The sequence below is a fragment of the Macrobrachium rosenbergii genome, chromosome 21, assembly GCF_040412425.1.
Source record: "Macrobrachium rosenbergii isolate ZJJX-2024 chromosome 21, ASM4041242v1, whole genome shotgun sequence".
NCBI lineage: Eukaryota > Metazoa > Arthropoda > Malacostraca > Decapoda > Palaemonidae > Macrobrachium > Macrobrachium rosenbergii.
In genome coordinates, this window is record NC_089761.1 from 55,244,393 (window position 1) to 55,264,191 (window position 19,799).

The 19,799-nt window shown below is 36.7% G+C and overlaps 1 protein-coding gene across 1 annotated transcript in view; it reads left to right on the forward strand.

Moving 5' to 3' along the window:
• The window catches only part of LOC136850203 (serine-rich adhesin for platelets-like), a 114,270-nt gene extending 101,029 nt beyond the window's left edge, over window positions 1-13,241 (forward strand). Inside the window, exons 8-9 of the mRNA XM_067123842.1 lie at window positions 7,988-8,380; window positions 9,799-13,241. Of these exons, the coding sequence (XP_066979943.1) occupies window positions 7,988-8,380; window positions 9,799-11,343 (1,938 nt within the window). The 3' untranslated portion in view covers window positions 11,344-13,241. The remainder of the gene's footprint in view (window positions 1-7,987; window positions 8,381-9,798) is intronic.
• Window positions 13,242-19,799: the final 6,558 nt, after the last annotated feature.

A 19,799-nucleotide genomic window follows, 5' to 3' on the forward strand; every position in this document is an offset into this window, starting at 1 on the left:
TGGTCGCCGCCCCTCGGACATTAGTGTAACGCAACTAGGCCAAGAGAAGATGGACATGTGTTGTGTGATAGGGGTGCTTCGGCTTCGAGAGCATGTGTTCGTGATATTCCAGTGCCTTCCTCTTCTGGTGACAACATGGTTGATGAAACAGAAGATGCAGAAAATCAGTTTAATAATCTGTCGAAGAGGATTAAAACTCCCTCAGTGATCTCTCCTACTGGAATTGCGTGCTTCAATTCCAGGGCTTACAAAAGACATTAGGACATCCTTTGAATTGCCGTGCTCTAGTCACATGGAGTCAGTTGCACTGTGTAAACACGGATTTCAGAGCAGGATAACTCTTTACTGTCTAATAAATCGTTCAAGTTGCTCCCTCCTCCTCCTCCTCCTCTATCTCGACATGGAGATATTATATGACTCTTGTTATTCCATTGTTGGGTAGACAGATCAACCCAGGCATCATTTGTTTTTAGACTGGGTCTGATGATGGATGTAGTCAGAATGGAATCTCCTTCCCTTACATGTCAGGGAGCTGTTGCATTAGAGTTGATGGCCTCTTCTATCTTCCAGATAGCATCTTGGTTAGATTTATGGTTAACAGCTGTAGCTAAGAGTGCCTCTTTGGATTCAGCAAGGAATTCAGTAGATGAAACAGGTTTTATTAGATTGCTTCAATCTGGTTCTAAAGCTATTTCATATTTACCTAATCTGAGTGCCAATGTATGGGCTAATATTATTTTAATGAGAGGGAATGCAGCCCTAGCCAGGATAAGCCGCTCAGTGGATGTGGACTCTTTGTTGTCACTCTGGAATGGGGATATTTTGGAGTCTCAATTGTTACCTAAGGGGAATTTGGAAGCTGCCATTGATAGATGTTGTACGGATACTAATGACAGGCTTGTTCAGCAAGCTGTCAGTAAGTCTAACATGAGTTGGTCTAACATTGCAAGACAGACTCATCAGGCTCCATAAAAGAAGTTGGTAAGGTCTACTCCTGCCCCTAAACCTACTCAACATGCTCCATCAATGAAGAAACCATCCCAACAGCAGCCCTTTCAGAGTCGACCTGCAAGAGGAAGGGGAAAGAGAGGCAGAATCTCAGAAACATCTTGTTTTACAAGGAGAAGTGAAGAAAATGATGGAGAATGGAGCAATAGAGCAAGTAACGCTTCCTTCGGTGGGTTTCTGTTGTTGTTGTTTTAGATTTAGCTGGCCTTGTGCCAGCACGGGCTCTTGCTTCTAGGGCAGCCCGTAACAAAAGTGGGTTTCTACAGCTGGATCTTCCTAGTATCGAAGGCCAATGGTAATTAGAGGACAGTAATAGACCTATCAACATTGAACCTTTTTGTCAGGAAGACGAGGTTCAAAATGGAGTCTCCAAGGACAGTCTTGGCAGCAGTCAGAGAAAGAGACTACTGTACATGCTGACCATAGATCTAAAGGATGCGTACTCCCAGATCCCAGTCCATCACTCATCACGGAAATTTCTTCAGTTCAGTCTTGCAGAGCAGGTGTTTCAGTTCAAGGTGCTTTGTTTGGCCCTGACAACATCTCTTCAAGTGTTCACAAGAGTTTTCACGCTGGTGTCAATATGGGCTCATGCCCAAGGGATCAGACTGATAAGATACCTGGACGATTGGCTGGTCCTGGCAAAATCCCTGGAGAAGTTATTTCAGGACAGAGATCAGCTGCTTCAGTTTTGTCACATCCTAGGCTTTGTGATAAATTGGAAGAAATCGAATTTGGTCCCTAGTCAAATGATTTTGTATCTGGGTATGATTATAGATGCAGCACAGGTGAGAGTTTTTCTGTCCGATCAGAGAATAGAGAGGTGCAAGATTGTGATTGTGTCCTTTCTGTCCAAGAAAACACAACCAGCAAAGCAGTGGCTAGTAAGAAAGGATGAGAAAACACAACCAGCAAAGCAGTGGCAAGTAGTTCTGGGACTACTAATTCCTCTAGAGAAATTAGTTCCTCACGAACGCCTACATATGTGATCGCTCCAGTGGAGACTGAAGGAGTTTTGGTCTCCAGCAATAGATCACCCTCACATGAAAGTTCCTCTGTCTCTGGATGTGAGGAGAGACCTGCTGTGGTGGTTGGACGACAACAATTTGACAGTAGGAGTGTCTCTCCATCTGCCCTCTCCGGATCTTCTGTTATTCTTGGATGTGTTGGCTGAAGGTTGGGGTGCTCATGTAGAAGACCTTCTAATTTTGGGAGAATGGAGTCATCAAGACAAACAACTGTGTTGGAGCTGATGGCAGCATTCTTAGTATTGCAGGAGTTCCAGGAGATGGTAATGGGTCACTACGGTAGTGGCATATGTAAACAAGCAGGGGGGACTAGTTTCTTGACAGCTTCAAGTTATGACGGTCCAACTGCATCAGTGGGCTGTAGACAATTCAGTAGGGATCAGGGCCAGATCCATTACAGGAAAAAGGAAGGTGGTAGCAGACAAGTTAAGCTGTCAGGAACAGATTTTGGGAACAAAGTGGTCTCTGCATCAGGAGGTGGCAGACAGGCTGTTTCTCTTGATGGGGAGACCTGTGATACATCTCTTCTCGATCAGGTAGAACGCAAAACTGGAAGTCTATTGTTCAGTTTTTCCAGACATGGCCTCAGTGGCAGAGGACGCCCTGCAACATCCAAGGGACAGTTTGGACTTATATGCTTTCCCTCCGTTTTGTCTGATTCGCCAGGTCCTGAACAGAGTAATGAGGTCCCAGAATCTCAAGATGATGTTGGTAGCTCCTCTGTGGCTGCAGGCAGAATGGTTCCCGGAACTGCAGTCTCTACTGTCAGAGGTTCCGAGAGAGTTACCTCCCGGCACAGTCTACTTTGTCAACCTCATATAGAGAGGTACCATCAGTCGGGACAGTCCCTATCTCTTCACGGGTGGAGACTATCAAGTATCTCCAGCAAGGAAGAAGCTTTTCTCGAGGAGCAGCATCTCAGATGTCAGGATATATCAGGAAGTCTTCAACATGTGTGTACCAGGGAAAATGGTCTGTCTACTGTGATTGGTGCAATGGACAGGGTTCTTCTCCACTTGGATCTTCTGTTCAACAAATAGCTGATTTTCTAGTCTTTCTCAGAGCAGAGTAACATCTTTCTATGTCTGCCATAAAGGGCTATAGGGCTGCTCTAGCGCTAGTTCTGCGTGTGAAAAACATAGATATATCTACATCTTGGAAGATATCTATGTTGATTAGGAGCTTTGAGCAGTCTTGTTGCCCTAGAGAACTCAAACCTCCTAGTTGGGATGTGGCTTTGGTTTTAACTAGTCTTACTCGAGCCTCTATGAACTGTTGCGACAGGTTACAGATTGAAACTTGGCCCATGGTCTGTCTCATGACATCAAACACACCAGTGGTTGGAAGTCTTTAGCTTTCGAATTTATTCCAGAATTTGTTGTGAAGACTCAAATCCTTCAGTCCATGATGAAAGATTTGTCTCTTTTTCTATACCTTCTTTGGGAGACTGTTGACAGTGACCCTGACAAAATGATGTTGTACCCTGTCAGGGCGCTGAGTGCTTGTGTAAAAAGGACTTGACATCTCAGACTGGGTTGTTTCAAACTTTTTGTTAGCACAGGGCGGATCAAGAAAGAACTGTCCAAGAATACAATCTCATTTTGGCTATGAGAAACGATCATGAATACCTATTCACCTGCATCAGGAGCTTCAGACAATGTCGCGCAGGCAAGGATGCACAATGTTAGAGCTCTAAGCTCCTCATTGGCATTTAAGAAGAATATGTCTGTTCATAGAATTCTGAAAGTTGGTTAGTGGCGTTGCCAAACCACTTTCACTTCCTTCATCTTGAAGGATGTTGCCCATAGGTCCTTGGACACTTTTTTTACTTGGGTGCGGTGGTGCCTGCTCAACAGGTGGTGTAGCTCATCCAGTGCCCCTGGCAGGTCAGTTTGTATCTAGTCTAAGATAATGGTATAAAAGTGAAATGAATGAGGTGACTGGTCTCTTTTCTTTTCTTCTTTCTTCTTCTTTACCTGCAGGCGGTAAGAAAAGGGTTCCATCATGAGCTGGAAGTGACATGATACAGGTGAGTGCAGTGGCCATACTGTTAGACTAATCAATAATGTAAGGTTCTTTTCAGTAGCAATACATTCCTCTCTTTAGCAAGTAGAGAGAGGAATGATAACAAACCTACATATGTGGCTACATTGGTTTGTTACAAGAACAGATAGCTTCTAGTCTTCCACATATGCAGTGAACTGTGAAATTGTATTGAAGCCCAGAAGTCTGAACCCAAGATATACATACCATATATACTCGTGTAACATTCCTCCACGTAATGTTCAACCCCCATTTTTTACTGCATATATTAGGATTTTAGCATATACCCACGTAATGTTCGAGTTTTGAATCTGGCAGTAAGCCTAGGCTACATTTCTATATATTTGGAATCAAAAGGTGATGGTAGCCTAGGCTATGTTAGCAGTCACTACCGTAGCCTAGTCTAAGATTCTGACATCTAAAAATTAAGTTAAACTAAGAAGCAGAAAGCTTAGAATATGCCTGTAAAGTGTATAAAAAATCAGTATATACTCATTTCAGATCATTAAAATTAACTATAATAAACAAAAGGAAAAAAACTTCCGACCTTTTCTTGCTTACAATCATTTTGTCATAACTACCAAAAGCATGGCAAGGAACTACTGTAACTAGTGAACATTATAATCATCATACATTTCTATTCTTTAATCTCTCTTCACTAATGTTTTTTTTTTTTCATTAAATGTATTGCATTTAATGAATTTTCCACATCCTTTTTACCATCGTAAGTGAAAAGAAATCAGCTGATGAAATACAAATGGCTCCTAATACTTGTTTACATTCAGGAAATGTAGGCTACACTTATCATAACCTAGAACAGCCATAAATATAGAAACAACATGACAGTAGTAAAAGATTCTCAGATAAGTAAAACATTTGTACTTATTGTCTTTATTCTACAAAAAAAAAAAAAAGTAGTTCATCAAGTGTTGTGTATAGAAATGCTACTTTGTTGACTTCCGTTGTCGGGAAATCCAAACCTCAAGCTGATCATGGTCCCAAAATCTTGCACTTTTCCAAAACTATACCTCATGTAATGTTCAACCCCAAAATTTCAGCCGTAAAATTGGTCTTTAAATATCGAACATTACATGAGTATATACGGTATATATGAGGTTCAGAAATAAAGGTCAAGTTTCTTAGAATTCTCTTATTCAAAAGAATGACCGGGTGTGACAAACCTCCAGTCGGTTAATTTACTTGCCTCCCACCAAGAGTAAGTCTATCCTAATGTTAAGACCGAGAGTTTGTTTCGTATATGAGCAGATGACAAATTTATTCAGTTAGTTTGTATTTTTTATAACTAACAAACCTAAGGTCTTGACATTTGAGGCCCACCTCTAACCACCCCTCTGACAGCTTAACCTGGGTTGGAAGAATAACTGATGAAGTCACGGAGTGCTGCTTGGGTGTGGTGGTCCCACATGATTCGTGACTAAGAACAGATGCCATTAGTCCCTGCATATACAGTTTTATTGATTTTACCAGATTCCAGCTGGCGCTAGAAGTTTATCATAATGTTAAGACCTCAGGTGTGTTAGTTATGAAAAATACAGATTAATTTAATAAATTTGTCATTTCTTAGCCTGATTAAGTCCTTGCTTTGCAAATCCACTACTTAATGGCTTAGAATTCTAGCAGCTGCAACATCCCATATGTGCAGCAGGCTAGATGTGTGGGATCTTCATTCTTTTGCTCCCACCAGACCAGAAAGATGACATTCCCAGGTTGGGCTAACCTACCAGTTGGTTCAGAGAGTTCTCAGATTCTTCCCAACAGTGGGTAACTCTTCTGTGCAAAGAATAAAGGTTTGTGTATATGTAAAAACAAATATAAAATTTTAACACACAAACCTAAAAGTCTTCACATTTCTGGTCCATGTCAGCCACCCCTCTCATCTGGTACTGAGGCCAGAAGGCAAATTGGAGTGCAGACCAACAGGTGGGCAGGGCTTCCCCTTACCTTTCAATAGTTAACTACCTTGTCAGCAAGTTTGAACAACCTTTTCCAGATCACAGGTTTGTATGTTAGGAAATATACAAATTACTTTCATATTAAAATATTGTAAAAAGTCAGTAGTTACGTCATTGAGTTGGCACTCACATCCCTGATGATTATGCTATAGTAGGGGATGTAGAAAAACCTCCAGTAAATGTGTCTAAGGAATTTTCTTGATAAAATATTATCTCATGAAATCTGAGGCCATTTAGTATCATATCACAAAGAATTTCAGTGTGTAGGAATATTTGAAAATTTCTGAAAAAATCTGAGTGATGCCTCATGGTAAATATCAATAGATAAAATTATACAACAGTTAATTAATTAATAAAGTTACATACAGTTGTCCATCGAAATTTGTAAGGTTTAAAGATGCCAGCCACCCCTCTCCCATGAAAAAAAAAAAGTTAAAATGCTCAGCATTAATAAAAACCCATGATCTGGGGCTAAGTAAATTATGGCTCTGTAAGTCAGACAAATTCTGCATCAACATGTTCTCATGGTAAAATCATTTTGATTTTGCTGCTCTGCTGTCTAAACAGCAAATGTGTGAATTTAATCTTGAATATGATTTAAAAAGGACCAAAGTCTCTTAAGTAAATGGAGAGAGAGAGAGAGAGAGAGAGAGAGAGAGAGAGAGAGAGAGAGAGAGAGAGAGAGAGAGAGAGAGAGAGAGAGAGAGAGAGAGAGAGATAACAGTTGTCCTTACTTAAGAGAGTGAACTTTTTTATGAATTATTACGGACACAGAGAGAGAGAGAGAGAGAGAGATTAGTAAGAAACCTTTGACTCGCTAATCAGCAACACTCCCCCTTCTTGTCATGTTAAATCGACATGTCTGACAGCTTGTGCCTTCGAGCTTCTTGCAAAAGATGAGGGGAAGATATTTGTTTGTTTAAAATAATACGAATTTTGTAATTACAGTTATATTATTATTATTATTATTATTATTATTATTATGAGTATTTGAAAATTAGTACGTATTATTAGGTAAAAATTTATTTATCATACAAAACAAATAAACATATAAATGTACCATAAAAAATTCTCTCATCTCGGTAAAAGAGAGAAAAAGAGAGAGAGAGAGAGAGAAATTGTTACTTTTATTATGTAATGTTATTTAATTTACACATAAAAGTTTGAAAACTTATAAATTACATAAAAATTAAACATAAAACACTTTTGCAGGGTTTCTCAGTATTCGCAAATGTTCGTGTGTCTGCGAAAAACTCGTGTATGACAATTAGTTAGGTTCCAATGGAAAGTTCGTGTGTCTGTGAATTCGCGCAACTCGAATCATGCAAGTTCCGGGCATTGCTGTATATTAATTCATTTTTAACCATGTCTTCTGTACTCAGTCATTTTTGTTTTAATAGAAAGTTTGCTTTAATGAAGTTTGTTAATCAGATTAATGGTTTTTTATCCTGTTCCTCACAAAAGTATCATATGTCTGTCATGGCTTACTGTCGATGGTACTAAATGCTCTTTGCATCACCCTTTTTTCCTCCTTCAGCTGTATTTGTCTGCCTATTTCCTTTAAACCATGCCCTCTTATCTCTTCTTACTTTTTTATCCAATTTCTGTAGCTTTCCTTTGCTCTGATATCCAGTTTTCAGTCAAGAACAAACCCAATTCAAGCCCTATGAATCTTGACACCTGGCCCTGAGAGATATTAAAGTACTCTATTATCAAATCAGACCAGTAGCTTTGAGAGGTTTCAGTAGTTTATGCATGGTTTTTTTTTTTTACAACTCACTCTGCAACTTTTTCTTACATCAGTTTTCACCCCTCATACTAAAGTGAATCCTGAGGGAATGGAGCAAATTTATTCACTTGTCTTTTAAGCTAGTTTATAATATTATTACGTGCTTACTGTTCACCACTAGAATTACCCTTCTCTATTTTTTCCAGATCTTGTGCAGCTACAGCACCAGAGATATTGTTAATGCTGTCAGCAAACATCTCTGTGAAAGCCTTGATCCCTGGAAGTTATTATGTGCTTTTGCTGACCAAAGATCACCAGATTCCAGTATACCCCAGTGGCAAGAAAGGTTAGATACTTTGCATACTTTGCTAAGGCACTGCAGAGAAGAGTGTAAGACAATGCTAGATCCAACATCTGATGTCAAGGCAAATGATAGTAGTTGTTGCGTGGATTGTTTCAAGAAGAAAAAGAAGAATGATCATCAAACTAAAAAATCTAAAGAAAAAATGGAATCCCATGATGTGAATATCCTGTCCTTCGAAGATCTCATAAAGGATGCTGTCAGTCCAGTGAAACCAGAAGTTATAGATCATATTCAGGTGATGTATCATTTCATTTGTTTGTTATTCATGAATTAGTTTGTTTTACAACAAACCCATTGCATATAATTTTCTTGTAAGGTAGTTATATCTAAACAGGTAGTTAGATGCCTAGTGTGTTCCAGTAAGTTGGAGTTCATATAAGATTTGGAACTTGAATTTGTTTAACTCAAAAACCACTAATTAACATTAGCCCGATTCATGGGTCTTAACAAATCCTACACTAGCTCTATTTTCATATCTAAAGAGGATGATCATTTTTTGGTGGTGCCAGATAGAAAATTAAGCAGAAAGGGCACAAAACAGGACAGTGTTAACAACTAATAATTAGTGTAACCTTGACAAAAATACGTTAATGATGATGATCCTACCTCCCCCCATTGTTACCATCCCCATAAAGCTTAGACCAGCAGGACCATGTTGTTTGGTGGAATAAGCATCCATAAAGGAGATTCCAGACAGGTCACTTGGGTATTATAGGAGGGTATTTGTGGCATCCAAGGTGTCAGGAGACTGGGGATCATTGATTAACTTGAGCCCTTCAACAATCCTCTCAAAATATACCCTTGGTAATGGCGACAGTTAACATAGTTTGTAGTTTCTTCTCATGCAGTGCTCCCTGCTTAAGCCTGTTAACAGTACACTAAGTACACAGCTATAATTATGAGAATAATAACTCCTGCAACAGTTGTGGTTTACTCATGGAATCCATGAAGTGTGCTGCCAAGAGAATGCCTGCATTTGTTGTCATTGAATTAGAAAATCATATTTTGCTCTAGTACTGACAGCATTCTCCTTTGGCAACTGTTGTGCTCTTCATCTTAAAATGATTGAAAGAGGGTATGTATTGTTTTATTTCAATAATTACAATATTTAGAAATATTTTTCTGCTCAGTTCATGATGAAATCATCATCATGGTATTTTGAGGTAATCATGGGGCTCTTGCAGTTTTGACAAAGGTTAATATTTATAAACTTAAATTCTGACCTGAACAGACAAGATTAGGATATCAAGATCTCTAATGAAGATGTAACGCTTTAATTTAAAATGCATTGAATTATAAGTACAGTATATGTACATCAGAAATCTCTCCGTCTCTTTCAGTAAATTCAGTTTAGATTTTAAAGTTATTGTTTTCCTGTTCTAGCATTTTTTTTACTTGTAAATAAATGCCAGTTTTCACCATACATATATATTTTCTTATATTGTATAGTTGAAGCCCACTGGATAATTAATTTTTTGTACTCTGAAATGTATGATACAATTGTATATAGCATATGTATAGTAAAATTAAGTTCTCTCTGGAACTATGTGTGTGTTTTTTTTGGCAGGGGTAAGAGGAATCCTTGAAAGTAATAACCATTTTGAAAGTGTCAATATTTTTTTAGCTTCTTTATAGTTTATTTTTTCTTTGCAGGTACATGATGATGTTGCCAGTGCTATAGGAATATCAGGTGGTTGTTATACATTGAGACCACAAGTAAACAGACTACCGACATCTGTTGCTAGTCTGCTAGACTCCTGCACAAGACCCTCAGATATCACAGAGTCTTTACACTTGTCGGATCCCCATCCAACAGCATCTGGTCCTTGCCTAATAGCCCCTAGTTTGAATCCACCAAAGGCAGAAACTACCATGTGCATGTCAGATCATAGTACCAAACAATCTGTAGATGTTAAGCAGAATGAGGTTGAGAATGAGAAACAAATGGTTACCAATAATGCTAATACTGAGAAATCCTTACTTGATAAAACAAGTTTTGCAGCATTAGCAAAAGTACAGGATTGTTGTGATGTCCCAGGCTTTAATACAGGTGAATTTTCAGGGAAATCAAGCGAGCAAATGAATGTTTCCAGTAATGACCTCATAACAAGTAATGCTCCAAATTTACATTTGCCTTCATTTTCTGTATCATCAGAATCAAGCATTGTTCCACACAACCACTTGCAGACCTCCAGTTTATCATCTTCTTCTGTGCTTACAACATGTGATGTATCCACTCTAACAACCTCACTGTCTTCTTCCAGTATTAATATGCTTTTGAATAATGAAGCTTTGATGAATGGTACCACATCAACAATGAGCGTTTCGGCACCTTGTGTCACGCCAGCACCAGCAGTGTCAAGTACTTCTTCAAATTTATCCCTAGAGGTTCCACATTTTTCTTCTGGTACTAGTGATTCTGAAAATCCCATGTCTGGGTGTATGACAATGTCGAATGTTGATAATTCACTAATGAATATGTCTTCTATCCCTCAAGTAAATCCTATGCAACAAATCCCTATTGGAGAAATTGATATTACTGCCGAGGATCTTCCACGCCTGCTTAGTGAAGGAATGGGGATGGTAGTTGGAAGTGGAGGAGACAATACAGGAGATGGGTGCGATGCTCCTAAACTACTGGATACCTCAGGTGACACAACAGATCTCAGTGAAATGTTATTTAAACTTCAAGAAGCAACTGTAGGCATTAGCCAAAGCCAAGATCCATCAGTTTACACTGGCCAGATGATGCCATCATCATCAGTGCAACAGATGAATGTGCATTCAGGACAGCTTATAACTTCTCAGAGTCTCAGCACTCCACCTGGTTCAGGCTTGACATCTCAGGGATATAATGAAATGGGACAAGCAATAAACCCTCATCTTCCTGCCAATATGGGTGGGAAGTCGATGCCCATGCAGAATAGCTCTGGGTCATCAACCCCTCTCCTTACATTTACAGGAGCTCTTAGCACAAACTCTGATTATTGTAGTGTATCTCAGAGTATCAACCAGCAACCCATCAATAGCATTGGCGATATCAAAGGTCATCAGGACCTTATTGGTCCAGCTTCTAATGATCCATGTGATCCTTTAGGAAAGAATGACACTGGTTTAGTTGACAGGGACTCCATAAACTTGAATTTCCCAGTAAACAGTCTTAGTAATAGTGAACTTGAGGATATATTAAAAAGATAGAGAATTGGAATCTGTGATAAAATTATATTATCACCTTTTTTTTTTTTTTTTTTTTTTTTTTTTTTTTGGAAATGTCATCCACCCCTTTGTTTCCTAAAGGTGTTTGATATAATCCATATTTTACCCAAATCCAAATGATTACCAAAAGGCAAAAATTTGTTAGTCATTCAATTATATATAGTTAGGGAAATTGCTTGGCAGCCTGTTGTGCCCTAAATATTTTTCATTGAACTTATCATACAAAGGTCACCAGAGCAAATATACATGTTATATAGTTATGGTAAAAGTAAATATAGTTTCAAAAGCTTTTTGAACATTCATGAATGTTAAGCCTTAATACTAATGGTCTGTTTTATAAACATTAATTCACATTTTGGTTTTCCAATTTATTATTTTGTAGGCTTATCATGTCTCACTTAGCTAGACCGTCATAAAACCACAAAAGTCTTATGCACATTCGATTCTTCATTATTGTATATTTAGCCACAGGAACATAGTTTTCATTTTCATTTAAAATGATTATATATAGTAATCACTGAACACACTTTGAAATGATTTTTGTCATTTGTATATTTTATTTCACTCTACAGAAATCAAGCATTCAGAGGTTTCCATAAGAGGGAGTAAAGCTTGAGGATGTTTTTCAGATATAATATCTCGGACTCTATCAGTTGATGTAATTTAACTCTCTCAGGGAATGGTGTTGTACATAGAATGTTTGTAATAATAATTGTTATATTCTTTTCAGAAATATATTAAATGTTATTTATTTGTAAAATTTTGAGCCATACTTTTTTCTTTCATGATACTGTTGTAATCTTTATTGAATGTTGAGTGTTGTACAAATTTGTACTTAAGTAGTGTAACATAATAGTTAATTAATTTATAAGTGTATACAGTTACTTTTCTTTGAAGGCAGTCATATTAGGTAGGAGATAGTCTAATGCAGTAGTTATGAACAAAAATTAAATAGGTTTCATATTTGAAGACCAACTTGTTGGAAAGTAATTTTTAACACTTTTAAGTTTTAATTATGTCTGTGTCTTACTTTTACTTCTTTTTTGATAATTTATTCATGCTTTGAATAATTGAAAAGTGGAAAATGTTGTGGCTGTTGAGTGTTCCTCATTATCTAATGATATTGTATCCCTGTTGCAATGACAGATAACAGTAAAATGGAAAATTCTTCAAAAGTAATTGAAAATAAGTTAGTTGCCTGTGTTACAACCTTAAAATTATCAGTCACAAGGTTAAAAAGTTTAGTAAATTTATTTCTATGTATGAATGATATGATTCTAATATGTACTTGTTCCAGATACATCTTTTATCTATTTAGTGAATCATATTTGTAATTGAAAACTATAGTACAAGCATACCTTAAAGTTTAGCAAATCATGGGATAAAGATTTAGTTTTTGTCACAATTTTATTGAATTACTGTACTGTGTGAGAAGCCTTGTTAGTTTTTCATTCAGTGAAGAATATATGTATTTTACAGTATTCGAAAATACAAGACAAAATTTATTTTGAATGCCCTGACACAAGTCATCATTTCTCCCTTTGAAATTTTAGTTACGTGTACCTTTATTTTACACAATTTTTGCAAAAATAGTGTAAGACAATATGTATGTGTGTTTTACACTGTTATCATTGCTCTGGAACACTTCATGTTCCTGTCATTTCATGTAGATAGTGAGATTCTATTTCTTATGTAGTACTATTGATTGTTAGGTGGTTGTGCAAACGTAGCTACGGTTAACTTACATTTTTATCTAAAGACCATTTTTTACTTTATTCTGAGATTTGATAATGTTTGGGTGTGATATATGTACATTGCCAAAAATATAATAAATTGTATACTATAATCTTAATATTGATATTAAATTTTGAGGAGATACACTTGTTGTGGTGTTTATTTCCCTTTACAGTGCTAAAGAAATTTGTGTGAAAATAGTAGGAGTTATTAGATAGATACCTCTGGGGAGAGCACAAGTGGATCTTCATCAGCATGTGAATAAGATGAACCTAACCACTGTATCACATTTATGGACTCGTGGCCATCCAGCAGAAAAAGTTTGCAGAATTGTAGATATAGTAAGGTTCACTGGCAAGATTCAGTGGCTCTTGCACACAAGTCAAAATGATGTCTTTTTTTCTAAGAGAGGTAACTTGACTAACTTCTCATCTATTATTATGAAGCTGTTTGTCGGAGATTATCCCTGAAAAACTTATAGGATTGAAAATCCCAGAAGACACCAAACACCAGCATCATGTCTTTTTGGCCTCCTGTTAATAAATTCTCTCGTAAATGACCGTATGGGTTCCAGTGCTTGGCTTTTGGCCTGAGTTCTATATTCCATTCCATTCCATTCCAACATGATTCTGATGCAGAACACAAGACAGTTGCAAGAACATGGGCTTGCTTCCTTAACAGATAATATTTATTATAACTGCCAGATGTGCCTGGATTAGATAAGCTAAGAGATTGCAGAAATATTTATTCATGCAATTTTGGTTTGTTTGAGTGATGATGTGTATAAGTGACAATCTTGCAAGTCAACTTCGGGTCTTATATGCAATATTCAGCCTTTCTTATCTATGCTTGGGGATGACTTCTCTGCACAGGAAAAGTAACTCTCAATCTGCCATTTGTATTTTATTTTTCTGACCTACAATATATCACATTAAGTACATTATTCTAAAAGTAAGCAATATTAATGAAGTACAAGTAACTCAGAAATGTTAAATGAAATAAATTCTTCCAAAATTGACCAGTTTTTTAATAGAGTTATTTTTAACCAATATATGAATTACCATGTGTCCTGTTTTCCCTTATATTGCCGTGACCATGAGGAACTTTTTTTTTTTTTTTTTTTTTTTTTTACCTCAAGGTAAACTAGGGATTTTGAAATGTGTATAGGAGAGAACGGGCAGCCAATCTAAGGTTATGCAAGTTCTAAGCTTCATATATTTAGTTGCATACAATGAACTTTGGTGAAAAGGAAAGTTTATTGCAATGCAGGTCATGCCAGAGGAAAATATGATTTAGGAGGCTTCTTTATGGTACTTTTTCATTATCATTGTAAACATTTATACATCAGCTTTTCCCTTTAAAAGCTGCCGTCATTCTCCCCTATCTTGCACTCTGCTTTGCCTGTAGTCCCATCAGTTTTAGGTGTACTTCCATTCTCTTTTTCCCTTATTTTAGGGGCCTTTCTGCAGGTCTTTGTCCAGCTACTTCAAAATCTACTATTGTATTGACTAGCTGTTCCTCATCCCTTCTCATCACATGCCCAAACATGAGAGCTAATCTATTTTCCAATCACGGGGCATTTATCTGATACTTTTTCCTGCCATGAATCCTGATATTCTGTAGTTGCATCTTTTCAAAATCTCCAATTTCTTTTGTCAGTTTCTGCTGCATTGAGTAGTACAGGCTTTGTATGCAACTTTGATCTTTTTTCTCATGGCTAATTGAATATTTTAATTAATCTGTAGACTGGCTATTTCTTTCCAGGCTACAGCTGCCTTTTTCTACTGCACTTCTCAAATTCATTTTTCATAGTCCAATAAGCATCAGAGCACAAGAAATGTTTTACTTAGTCTCCTATATTCCCATCTACCACAATGCTACAAAACTGTTTTCCACTTCCTTCTCTTCCCCATTTGTTCTTCTGTTACATTTTCCTTTGCTTCCATTCAGCTTTGCTTTGTTTACACTGGTTTTCAGTCCTCTTCTCCATTCTACTCTTCCACTTCTTAAAGTTTTCTATGACCACCACCTCAGATCCTGGTGTTAACATTAGGTCATTTATATGTGGCAGCTTCAGTCTTTGTGCTTCTTTTTTGCTTGTTCATTGCTATGAATAACAGCAAAGGGGTCACACCTGATTCTTGATGGACAACTACATGCACCTCAGATTGTTTTGATACATAGACTACTGTTTTCATTCTAGATGCTGTGTTGTGTAGCAGAGTAATATGACTAATTAAACGAGTGTTACCTGCACCTTTGCCTCCATAGTGCACATCTAATTGTTTGTCCTGATACTTGATCAAATTCCTTCTCAAAATCCACAGATATATTGAATAATCTCTTCTCCTTGCATGATACTTTTATAATTTACATATTATATAGACTTCCTGCCGTTGATCTTTGAAATTAATCCAAACAGCTTGTTATCAATTTTACCCATTCTGGTCAGATTTCTTCCTTATCGATTTTTATCATCTTGTAAGCTAAATAAAGACTGAGTCTCCTGCTGCTTCCTTTTAATCGTGTGTTGCCCAGATGGTCCTGGGGTTTCAGAGTCTTTAAAGTTCTTTGGCCCCAAGCTACATTCACTTTTTAACCTTTTACTTTATCACCCTTTTCCCACTTCCTTTCTTTAGTCTTGCTGTCAAGAACTGTAACTGGTACTTCTTTGTGCAACTAAGGTGTTTTCTCTCAGTTCCACTTTATATCTTTGTACCTCATTTCCTATATTTTCTGGGTCTTTATTTTGCAGTCCAACCACTCCAACTCCGTTTCTTCACTGTCGCTAACGACCAAGAGTGCCTCGTGCTTGACTTGACCACCTAAATTTCATAAATGAAATCATTATGTAATAAAAGAATAAGCTCCAAAGCCATGATTAATTTTTGCTTTTTCTGGTAAAGAATGAAGGGAGGATATATTAAATATTAGTTTTGTAATCCTTAAGACGGGAGCTACATGGTTCATCCACCTGAAAGATGCTTATCTACCTGCACCCATTTACTGTACTAATGAAATATACCTCAGGCTTGTATGACATTCTACATAGTAAGATTTTAGAATAGAAGATCCTTGTTATAGATTTCATTAGCTAATGAACTGTGCCTGATATCAGTCAAACCTAATTATAGTGGATGCAGTACTAATTAGCTGTGCATTCATTTCTTTTGAGCATGTTTTATGATTGCTGTTGGTCTTGTTCTATGACAGTAAAGTATAAAATTCATAAAATTCTCATTGATTATTACAGATGATGATAGGTATTTTTCTGTGTGTGCATAAGTGAGTTAACTCTTACCACACTCTCATAATCATGCTGTTCACTAAAATGAGAGAACCCAAATTGTTATACCTGTTATAGATCTTTTTAAAAAATATACAAAAGAAAGCTTTCAAGAACATAATCAGTTCTCCTTATTAATCCAACCAAAACTTAGAATGTTTGGCAAAAATTATGGCTATGAAATTTTCTAATGAGTTTAAACATTTTATCTACAAAGCAAAAAAGTAGTTGTTTGAAGATGGATGGTTTGCTGTTTAATGTAATTCCAGAGAAACAACAAACCAACCCCCCTTAGGGGGTTAGTGCCTTCAGTGCATCTCATGTGGTGCACTGTAGGCATTACTAAAGGTTCTTTGCAGCATGCCATCAGGCCCTAGCTGCAACCCCTCTTGTTCCTTTTACTGTACCTCCTTTCATATTCTCTTTCTTCCATCTTACTTTCCACCTTCTCCTAACAATCAATTCATAGTGCAAAAGCGAGGTTTTCCTCTTTTTACACTTTTCAAACCTTTTACTGTCAAATTCCGTTTCAGCACTGAATGACCTCATAGATCCCAGTGCTTGGCCTTTGGCCTAAATTCTATATTCAATTCAATTCAACAAACCAACCATCTGTAAACAGCTTTCTTATTTTGTGAGTAAAATTTTTGACCACTGTAATTCTCAGTTAACTTCACTGAAGTTGATGAGAGGAAATTAGTAGTCTCTTTAAAGACGTCTTGTAAACTAAAAAAAAAGTTTTTAACTGATGCATCACCACCATGTGTTGCTTACATATATTTTAATAGTAAAGGACACCCTTTTGCATCATTTGTGATTGCATGGATTTTTCAGTCGGCTTTCACATCATTTGTTATCATTTTTTAATTTTGTAATTCATGTTTTTACACAAGTTCAGATTATTGTTTTACATTTTTACTCTCTTATCTTATACTTAGTGCTTTAAAAGTTTATCAGCATTCTTTTATCAGCAAAAGACCATCTTAGGTTGTGCCTGAAAAGTCTATCTGACAGTGAATAAAGAATTTGATATTTACTGACACCTTTAACCCCCAGTGGGTTTCTGTTGAAACACTGCCACCATTTCATAAAGCCTTCCATGTTGTTCTATCGCAAATTCCTCCTGGATTCACTAGATGACAGAACAAGTGCCTCCTGGTGCACCACAGAGGTACACTGTTTGCAGTATATAAGTATGACAATACAGTGCTTTTATGAGAACTGTAACTGCTGGGTGAGATAGAACCATATTAGACAAGACAGGGAGTAGTAATTTCCTCGTTATTGGAGATGGTTAACTAATTGATAAAAAAGGCTTCTGAGGAGTCCATTCATTTTCATTGTGTGGAAAACAAGGAAGAGTTAAAAGTTTGTTTCTTTTTGGCGCCCTCATCTCATGTTAATATAGGAATTCATTCAGGATGAGAGCACTGGCAGTAACTATTAATTCTATCAACCAAAGGCACCGTATGGGTGTGGGCATCCTTTAAAGCAAGAGGAGTGGCCCTGTGTATAATGAGCTGACAATGTCATCTTAATATTTACACACTTATTGTGGTGCCTGAAGTATGTTTATGTTGGTGTTAGGCTGTTATACGAGAAGGAAATTAGGTCCCTCTCGCTGTCTCCTTGAGCAAATAAAAGCTCTATACTTTCTTAAGATCAAATTTATAGGCATTAACTGTAATTATTGTATATAAAAATGCACATTGCTTTAAAGAAAATTATCACCTCTCGAGTTGGACGAATGTCTTCAACCTAGCTTCATTTGACATTAGATAAGCAGGAATGGCAATCTAGTCTTATTTCTTTTTTTAGAAAAATGTATTAGTGACCAGCCATTGTAAATCAGGCTGTAGTTCTATCACAATCATTCTTCCTCACCATACGTTACATACACACTTAGTGGTCTGGTTAAATTATTTAATACTAACAAAGCAACAACACATTAATTAGCCTACACCATTATGTCAAGTAGGCTTTCCAATAAGGAAGCGTCCCACACAAAATTAGTGTCTATTTTCTGTAGTTGCTGATGTGGCCATGGAAATGTGCTGGGTAAACCCGTAGACTTTTGTGTGTTACAACGCTTCTTTGTGTACCCACGACTACTAATACTTTACACATACAAATGTTTTTAACTCATCAGTATTTTGCCTGTACGAAAATTTGATTGATTTTTTCATGATGGAGAAGAAGCAGTATAAATACAAGCGAATGCAATGAGTATATATATACACATAATGACAGACAGATCTGATTTCCTTTTGATATGTAGAGTAAATTATAAAGTATATTATATATATATATATATATATATATATATATATATATATATATATATATATATGTGTGTGTGTGTGTGTGTGTGTGTGTGTGTGTGTGTGTGTGTGTGTGTTTATAACTTTCCTTGGGTGTAAGTTATTCACGAGATGTAGTGAATTGGATATTAAACGAAATTTGTGGCTTAATATTTGAGAATATTAAAAAGTCACGAGTGTATAAGGGACAGAAATCTCTATGTATCTATATATACATTCATGCATATATATATATATATATATATATATATATATATATATATATATATATATATATATATATATATATATATATATGCATATATATACAGTATATATATGTGTGTGTGTGTGGTTGTGTACGCATATATTTCTGTCCCTATACTCGTGACTTTTTAATATTCTCAAATATTAAGCCACAAATTTCGTTTAATGCCCAATTCCCTATATCTCGCGAATAACTTACACCCAAGGTAAACCATAATAAATAAGTGCTTTGTCACTGGCAGGATTCCAGCTGTTGCCTTACACTTTTGAAAGCATTCTTTTGATCAGCCTATTACCCGCCATTCTTTCCACATGACCAGACAATCTTAAAGCTCCCTGATCCATACTTTCACATATGGTAATCGTCTTGCCATTGGTTCTTAGCCACGTAAAATAAGTCTAATCCTTTTGGCCAGCCCTAGGAGAGCTGTTAATCAGCTCAGTGGTCTGGTAAAACTAAGGTATACTTAACTATTTCCTTGCATTTCCCCATTTCTCAACATTTCGTTTTTTGAACTTCTGACTTTCACGCAATCCACATTCATTCTTTACTTCTTTGAGGCTTAAGAAAATGGAATAGAAATGAAGGATCGACCAACAGTGAACTCCCGACAGCATCATGGTCTTCTTGAACGTTTCCTTTTGATAAATTGCTTGATCTCAGCCAGTAAGAATTCAGCTTTAACCAAATGTCCAAATTTCATTGACTGAGCGATCATTGAATAAATTTGGGATGTGACGTGACGGTTTTACCTGCTGATTGGCTCTTGAAGATAAAGACTCCACTTAAAGCCTTGTGAAGAGCCAGTCAGTATGGCAAGGCGATAGAATGACTGATTTGGCTATGGGGG